Source organism: Carlito syrichta, unplaced genomic scaffold (genome assembly GCF_000164805.1).
Source record: "Carlito syrichta isolate Samal-C Ts95f unplaced genomic scaffold, Tarsius_syrichta-2.0.1 Scaffold311991, whole genome shotgun sequence".
Lineage (NCBI taxonomy): Eukaryota > Metazoa > Chordata > Mammalia > Primates > Tarsiidae > Carlito > Carlito syrichta.
The window spans coordinates 111613-120256 of record NW_007256087.1 but is presented as its reverse complement, the minus strand read 5'-3'; the positions used below and the strand labels follow the sequence as shown (position 1 = coordinate 120256).

The 8644-nt window shown below is 50.2% G+C and overlaps 1 protein-coding gene across 1 annotated transcript in view; it reads right to left on the bottom strand.

Moving 5' to 3' along the window:
- The window catches only part of DAO (D-amino acid oxidase), a 19904-nt gene extending 11955 nt beyond the window's left edge, over positions 1-7949 (bottom strand). Inside the window, exons 1-3 of the mRNA XM_008069401.2 lie at positions 7806-7949; positions 1365-1567; positions 195-309 (exon numbers count right to left, since the gene is read on the bottom strand). Coding sequence (XP_008067592.1) covers positions 195-309; positions 1365-1558 — 309 coding nt within the window. The 5' untranslated portion in view covers positions 1559-1567; positions 7806-7949. The remainder of the gene's footprint in view (positions 1-194; positions 310-1364; positions 1568-7805) is intronic.
- Between the last annotated feature and the right edge of the window lie 695 nt (positions 7950-8644).

The window sequence follows — 8644 nt, the reverse complement described above, 5'->3', positions numbered from 1 at the left end:
GAGCGGCCGCTGCACTCCAGTCTGGGCAACAGAGTGAGACTCCAACTCAAAAATAAAAAATAAAAAATAAAGTAAGCCTGTTTTGAACCCAGGAGTCTGTCACCTACATGACTCTAAGCCCCCCTCATCTGTGATCTCCCCACCCTCTACACCCCCAGATGCCCATCCTTCATGGTCAAGGACTCGTCACTCACTGGAACGGCTTCATGGAAGAGGTTGTAGCCTGAGATTAGGGTCAGGCCCATTTCTGCAGCATTGGGAGAATGGACATGGTTCAAGAGATAGTCAAAGGTCTGCTGGCTCCAATCCCTGGAAGGGTCATAAACAGCCTTGGTCACCTAATGCCCTGAGCTGGACAAAAAACTCTCAGAAGGTCAGCTTGTGAGGGGCTATAATCAGGCTGGTGGGTGTGTCCAAAACCCAGAAACCCGCTATGTTCGCTCTTGCAACACCCAAATGCCTATAGGTCTTCTCTCCCCACCCCACAAACTTTCCAATATTTCCCCATAAATAGCCTAGAGAAGCAAGGGACCAAAGGATGTTCCATCATGGCAGCTGGGAGTGTACCTCTGGCTTGGGACCCCATAGCTAATGTGCCTTAATGAAGGTTTGGCCTGACTTTGAGGACTGTGAGACACACAGTTCAGTCGGGCTCCCTGAATCCCCCCCACAGTGACAGACATCAGCTTGGTGCTTCCGAAAGCTTTCCCTCCTCTCCCTGAGCATGGAGCCCAGCTACCTTCCTAGATTCTCTTGCAGTTAGTCATGGCCATGTGACTTGGTTCTGGCCAACAGACTGTTAAAGACTCTGCACACGTGGTCCGGCATGCTCCTTCTGCCATCACTGGTCCATAAGAGTGGTGACATTGAGGCACCTTGGAAGTCGTGTACAAGGATGACAGAGTCTTGAGATGGAAGGGCCCCTGAATCGCCACCCACTGACCAGGAACATTGTTCCTGGCCTCTGTTTATAGGAATGAGAATTAAAATTCTGTTTAAGTCGTTTTCCACTGAGGGGTCAATTTGTTGAAGCAGCTGTAGGTTTTTAAACTAACATAATTACCTCCACATCTCTGGTAAATCTGAGCATACATCCACCCATTTGGAAGTTCTCTGGATTCACCAGTGCATGTGGTATTGACACTCCTACCTCTCCCCCCTGCCCCAGGGTTAGGAAAGAATGAAGAAAGCCTCCCAGCAACTGGCTCAGGGTAGGACTTAATATTTATGTACTTTATGTCATGCCACATCAGAGCTTCCATAGGGGCTTATACTTGGTGATGGGAACCCTGACAGGGAGGGCACCTCTTCTGCAGACTCAGCTCCCTGGGACTCCCAGGCTGCTTTATGTGACCCCTACTTACACTTCCTGTGGGTTGCTGGGGTCATAGAGGTAGGGCTGCCAGAGGCCAGCAGCCACATCGGTGGTGGTGAGAGGGGTGAAGCGGTCTGCATAGACCTTCATGTCCAGGGGCTGCAGGACCGAATGGTAGCGCTCATGGATACAGAGGGCAGTGGACAGCCCGATGACCCCTGCTCCAATCACTACCACACGCATAGTGCCAGCCTGTAGGAAGAAAGGGTCGAAACACACGGTCATCTTCATCATCATCACCACCATTGCTACTGTCCACTGAAGGCTTAGAAAGAGCTGGGCACTACCAAGTCCTCTTTATACTAGATCCTCTCAATGACCCCAGGAAGGACATCACTCCCTCCATTTCCTAAATGAAAACATCGAGCCATGGAGAGGTGATCATGAGACTGGTAAGTGAAGCAGCTTTCTCTAGGGCTTCTCCAGATACCTCATCCTCAGGTTGGGCAGAGAAAAGATTTAGCAGACTGCCTGGCCAAACATAGGTTGGACGGTTCGGTGGTTAGGACAATGGGTTCTAACTCCCAGATCTCAATTTTGCTGGCTGTTAACCTTGGGAAAGATGCTCCATGATTCAACTTCTAATAACTCATACTTTGGAGGATCCATGAGGGACTTTTTTTTGAGTTGAGGTCTCAAACTCCTGGATTCAGGTGATTCTTCTGCCTCAGCCTCCCGAGGACCTGGGACTACAGGCACTAGCCACCCCCCTGGCTGATTATTTTTAGCTTTATTTTTATTTTGTAAGACGGGGTCATTGCCCAGGCTGGTCTTGAACTCCTGGGCTCAAGCAATCCTTCCGTTTCAGTTCCCAAAGTGCTGCAATTACAGGCGTGAGCCACTGCACCCAGTACCACAGGAGATTTAACAAGATGTTCGATGTAAACAACTTAACCAGGTGCCTGGTGCAAAAGAAGTGACTTACTGATGTTTATGGAGTGTCTATTATGTGCTAGCCCTACTACTAAGGGTTTGTTATGCATCACCGAATCTCCCAACATTCTTAGGAGGTAGAGGCTGCTATTACTGGTCCAATTTTATGTATAAAGAAACAGGCCAGGTGCGGTGGCTCAACCTATAATCCCAGCACTTTGGGAGGCTGAGGCAAGAGGATTGCCTGAGCCTGTGGGTTCAAGACGAGCCTGGGCAACTTGGTAAGACCTCGTCTCTACAATAAATCATAGCATGTACCTATAGTTCCAGCTACTTGGAAGGTTGAGGCAGAAAGATTGCCTGGGCCCAGCGGGTCGAGGCTGCTGTAGCCATGAGCGTGCCATTGCACTCCAGGTTGGGCGACAGAGTGAGACTCCCACTCAAAAAAAAAAAAAAAAAATCTGAGAATCAGAGAAGTGAAGTTACTTATCGGAGGTCACAGAGCCAGTAAGTGGTGCAGCTGGGATCTAATTTCTATTTAAGTAAACTTGACGTGCACTTAATGCACACCTACTATGTGCCAGGCTGGCAGCTAGCAGGTGCAGCTATGAGAAGGTTAGATGCAGTGTCTGGCCTTAGAACTGTCTTCTTTTAACTTAGCCTGCCTTGGTACGCAGGGCCAAATGGGCCCTCAGAAGTTTAGAAGACCTAGCAGCTTTTGACCTTGAAGCTGCCTGAACCTGCACAGTGGGGAAACATTCTGCTGGCTCCTGCTGAGGCAGAACAAGAGAACCATTTGTGCCTGGATGGGCCAAATTCAACTTTCCCTCCTCTTAACTCACAACTCTCCTCCCACGGACCTTGGCTCCTAGCAACTCAGGCCTGAGGCCCTGGACAGCGGGACACTCTCAATATGGCCTACTTTTGTAACGGTGGAAAGATGCATCCAGCTCACAAGAACTGGACTCTGCTGGGGTTTCAGAAGCCAAGGTGGAGATAGAGCCAACAAACGGAAAGGTATCGTTCCTCTGGGCGAGACTCCTTCCAAGCTTCTAGCCTGAGCTTGGATATTGGGGGGCTGGGGGCACCTCCTTTAAGAGACTCCTGGGCTCTTCCCTCATACTTTGCAGCAGGAGACACCAATCTCCTCATCTGAAAAATGAGCACAACTCCAATAACAAGGTTGTCTTGAGGATTAAGTGGGAAGCTCAGGAGAAGTTCCCGGTACCATGTCTGACTGAGTAGGCCCTCAGTGTATGGCAGCCTCCTCCTGTCTCCCAGCACCTTGAAAATCATGTTGGGAAAAATTCAGCACACAGGTTCAGAAGGAGAGTGGAAGACGGGAGAATCAGACCTGCCTGCCTTCACTTCTGGCTTGCTGTGTGATCTTGGCCAAGTTACTTCCCCTCTCTCGGCCTTCTCGCTGTCTCTGCATAATTTCCAGAGAGGTGAGCACTTTTAGACATCAACAGTAAAATACCTGTAATCCTAGCACTTTGGGAGGCTGAAGTAGGAGGATTGCTTGAGGACAGGAGTTTGAGACCAGCCTGAGCAACAAAGCAAGACCCCATTTCTACAAAAAAAATTAGCCAGACATGATGGTGTGTGCCTATAGTCCCAGCTACTCAGAAGATTGAGACAGGAGCATTGCTTGAACTCAGGAGGTCGAGATTGCAGTGAGTTGTGACCATGACACTGCACTTGAGCCTGGGCAATAGAGTGAGAGACTGTGAGAAAGAAAGAGAGCCAGGTGTGGTGGCTCAAGCATGTAATCCCAGCACTTTGGGAGGCAAGGCAAGAGGATTGCCTGAGCCTGAGGGCTAGAGACCAGCCTGGGCAACGTGGTGAGACCTCATCTCTACGATAAATCGAAAATAATTTAGCCGGGCATGGTAGCGTGTGCCTGTAGTTCTGGCTACTTGGAAGGCTGAGGCGGAAGGATCGCTTGATCCCAGCAGATTGACACGTAGCCATGAGCGTGCCACTGCACTCCAGCCTGAGTAATGGAGTGAGACTCCAACTCAAAGACAGAGAAAGAGAAAGAGAGAGAGAGAGAGAGAGAGAGAGAGAGAGAAATAGAAAGAGACAGAGAGAGAGAAAAAGAAGATAAGAAACAAATCCATCAATCAAAACGTAATTAAAAGCAGAGAGAGGCCAGGTGCAGTAGCTCATGCCGGTAATCCCAGCACTTTGGGAGGCTGAGATGGGAGGATCACTTGAGCCCAGGAGTTCAAGACCAGTCTGGGCAACATAGTGAGACCTCGTCTCTACAAAAACAAAAACAAACAAAACAACAGTAAGAAGGCAGAGAAATAAGGTTTTTCTATCTTTTCCAAATTCCCCATGATAAATCCAGGAGGTGGCATGGCCCCGGCTGAGTCAGACCAACCCAGGTTCACAGCTCGGCCCCGGCACACACCAGCTGTGGGATCCTGGGACGTGGCTCAACTTGACTAAGAGAGGGTGACTAACCTCCCCGTGTATCTCGGTCTGAAGGTGGTCCCAGGATGCAGATTTTCAGTGCTAGAAGTCAGTGCACAAGCGTCCCAGGCTGGAGTCCCAGCCAGAATGAGTTGGTCAGTCCTAACTGAACCTCAGTTACCTCTTCTATCAACTTCTTAGGGCTGACCAAACTCCCTGCTTGGTTGTCTCCCCACCAGAATACCAGCTCCAGGAGGGAAGGGACTTTTGTCTGCTACATTGCTCTATTCCCAGGGCCAAAATAGTGGCTGGCACATAGCAGGGACTCGAGGAAAGAATGAATGGATAGATGGATGGATGAATGAATGAATGAATGGAATTCTTATGAGAATCAAAAGAGAAAATACTTGTAATATGCTTGGGAGCTTAGCAGTGAGGATCATCGACCCAGTTGACAGAGGTGGGACTGAGGCTTGAGGAAGGCGCAGTGAATTATTCACGATCATAACCAGGAGTTGGAGGAAGAGCCAGGGTTTGAGCCCAGGGCTGCCTTTCTTAGAGCCCATGCTTTTTCTGTCCTCACACCCCCTGGAAACTCAGCAAAGGACTGAAAAAAGGGAGCTGCTTATATAGTAAGAATGTATGCAGTGGAAGAGGAGGAGTTTGGAAACCCAAGGAAGCTTCTGGACAGAGAGAGAGAGGCTTCAGGCTGAAGCAGAGCTGTCCTGTGGGGGTCTCGATAATGAGACTGGTCAGGCCCGTGCCCAAGGCTCTGGTTGGGGGGGAACATGTGCCAAAGAGAACAGCACAAAGGGAGACCCAAAGCAACACCCAGGCTGTGCCTGGTAGCAACTTCCAGAACAAGCTCGTCAAAAGAAAGAGGGACACGTCCAGCATAGCACAGGGCTCAGTTTCTCCAGTGTGTAAAACTTCAAAATCGAAATAGGCATCTTTATACAGATGGGGAAACCGAGGCCCAGAGAAGAAGAGTGACTCAGTCAAAACCATGAGATTGTGATAAAAGAAGGGGTCTTGGTGTCAAACAAATTTCTGTGAAAGGCAGGAAGAGGTTGAGTCAGGAGAAGAATGGGCAACATGGACAAAAACAACGCCACCAGTAGCAGCTGCTATTCTCCTAGCTCCTGGCACATGCGAGTCATTGTGCTACAAACTTTACATGTGCTATCTGGCAGAATCTTCATGGCAACCCCTGAAGGTTATTGTTACGCCCATCTTACAGCTGAGGCAATTGAGGCTCAGCCAAGTGAGGGCTGTTGCCCAAGCCATCCCATGGGTGAGAAGCAGAGCCTAGCCCACCTGTAAACATGAGGCTTTGCTGGCAAATCACACGATTTGAAAACCGCGAAGGCCAAGCAGGTGACGAGAAATGGCCCATGTTTCAGAGTCCTGCACTTAAAAAATAAAATAAAATGCAGTGTTTATAGGAATTTGTGGGAATGGAATTGAAAAGGGAAGATGTGAGTCCTAAGTCAATTATCATTTTTTTAAAAAAGCCACCCTATGAATCAAATTTGACATGGGTTATAGTAACTCTGTGTGTGTGTGTGTGTGTGTGTGTGTGTGTGTGTGTGTGTGTGTTAAAGTGTTATATAAATACATGAAGTCCTCATGGGAAGTAGGAGCTAGATTGTCGGTTCCGACAGACACAGCCCCAGGTGAAATCACTCATGCATGTGGATAATAAACTTCTGGACTCAAATGCACAGAGCTCAGCTGTTTAGTCAGATGTTTTCTCGCTGGAGCTGATGTTTTTATTCGCATTGCAGATCTTCTCTGCGTTATGCCATGACTGCCAACAGGCACGACTGGAGTATGCCTCCCGGAAGATGCACCCAGCTGGGGTCATTCTATTTATGTGTGTGATTATAATGTCAATGCAAACCTGGAGCAGGAAAGGAACCCACGTATTTTGGCCTCTGCCACTTGCCAGACACATGTGAATGTGGTACAGACACCAGCCTCTCAATCCTCTCGACTGTCTGGGAGGTAGGGCTGGTTATGATCCTCATTCTAGAGGCTGGGGCTGAAGGTCAGGGAGGGGAATTCCCTCACCCAAGGTTACATGGTCGGTACGGGGGTGGCACCCGAATCTAGACCCAGCTCTAGCTGAGCCTCCTGCCCTGCACTGTAAAAATACTCAGACAGCCAGAATAAGCTGGCTCACGACACTTGCTGCTTGTCTTTCAGTCTTGTGCTTATTTGCTTCTGACCTCCCTTGTCCCCTCGAAAACAATCCGAGGTGGACAGTGCCGTTGAATGCTCCATGCTCATAGCAAAGAATATGAAAGACTTCTTCTAAAAAAATCAGCAAATCACTGAAGGGGAATTTTAATGAACACAGTCAGTTCCTCCTGGTGGCACTGCGTGGCTACTTCTAATGAAGTTGTTGTTTTCAGAGTGCACTCTTAAAATGGAACAGAAACTATAAAAACTGAAGGCTACTAACTCTCCGCCAATAAACCCCTAATAACTGCCATTAGAGTACTTGCTGTGTGTCCAGTTCTGTACTAAGCACTTTGCATTCACCATCTCCTTTAATCCTCGAACTCAACTCCGTAAGAGGTGAGTTATGATTCCTGTGTTCCAGATGAGGAAACTGAGGCTTGGAGAGGGGAAGTCACTTACCTGTGGTCCCTGTCTGACTCCAAGGCTAGTTTCATCTCTCAGCTGGATGTTTGCCCAAGATTGGGTCTGCCCTTTTTTTTTTTGAGTTGAAGTCTCACTCTGTCCCCCAGGCTGGAGGGCAGTGGCATGCTCTCAGCCACTGCAGCCTCGACCTGCTGGGCTCCGGTGATCTTTCCGCCTCAGCCTTCCAAGTGGCTGGAACTACAGGCATGCACCACCATGCGCAGCTAATTTTTTTTTAATTGTAGAGATGAGGTCTCATCAAGTTGCCCGGGCTGTTCTCGAACTGCCGGGCTCAGGCAATCCTCTCGCCTCAGTCTCCCAAAGTGCTGAGATTATAGGTGTGAGCCACTGCATCTGACCCGGTCTGCCTTTTTCTACCACCTGCCTCAGGCTGTAATGCTGAGTCCTATCTGTTGCCATTGGAAGTATAGTAATTCCTTCTGCCTCCCAGCCCCCACCCTCAGCTCAAAGGTGTGCTGCCACTCACCAGAGGTGCTGAACTGTGGAGAGACCAGACTGCTGCTGGAGGCGTAGGATCCTATTTTCTGAGGGAGGGGAGGCCCCTGGTTCTGGGGTTGTCTTGTCTTCAGCCCTCTGCCCACCAGCCAGGACTGAAGTGCAGGGTCAAAGTCTGGAGCTGGGACAGGGAGCAGCTCAAGGGGTGGGGCTCAGGACTGCGCCGGTCACAGGGTCTGGACCTGGGCCAGAGACCTCGTCTCCCCTCGCGCCCAGGCCCTGAAAAGTTGCCTGACTTTTCTGGCTGATCCAAGCCCCTGTGGACAGGACTCCAGAGAGGGAGGGAGGGCGGGCGGGTGGACGTTCTTGGAGGGCCGATGGGTACAAGAAGGTCTGTCTTTCTGGCCAGCTGGAGACGATCCCCTTTCTTCCTTTTTCCTGCTGCCATCCTGGGGGAGGGCTGGGTCTTTCCCTGGGCCACCATGGGCCAAGCCTGTTGGGGGGGTGGTCAGCCTGGCGGCCCCTGAGGAGAAGCCAGAGGCACTGGACAGGCGCTCTCAGGGTCAGCCAGCCAGCACGGTGCCATCCTGGGATGCTGGGTAGATGAGGCCAAGGAGAGACTGGAGGTGATGCTTGTCTGGGCCCTGAAGACAAGAGGCTCTTTCCTCCTTTACCCCAAAGACTTGAGTGGCAGAACCCTAGACCCTTCCTCTGCCACGGGAGACCTGGAGCCATGATTGTGAGAGCCCAGAGATGTGCAGCACCTCACTGTACAGATGGGGAGACTGAAGTCCAGGGAGAGGGACCAGCCAGCCCCGAGTAAGGCATTCTTTGGGTGAGATTTGACGATCCAAGTCTCCGCCATCCTAC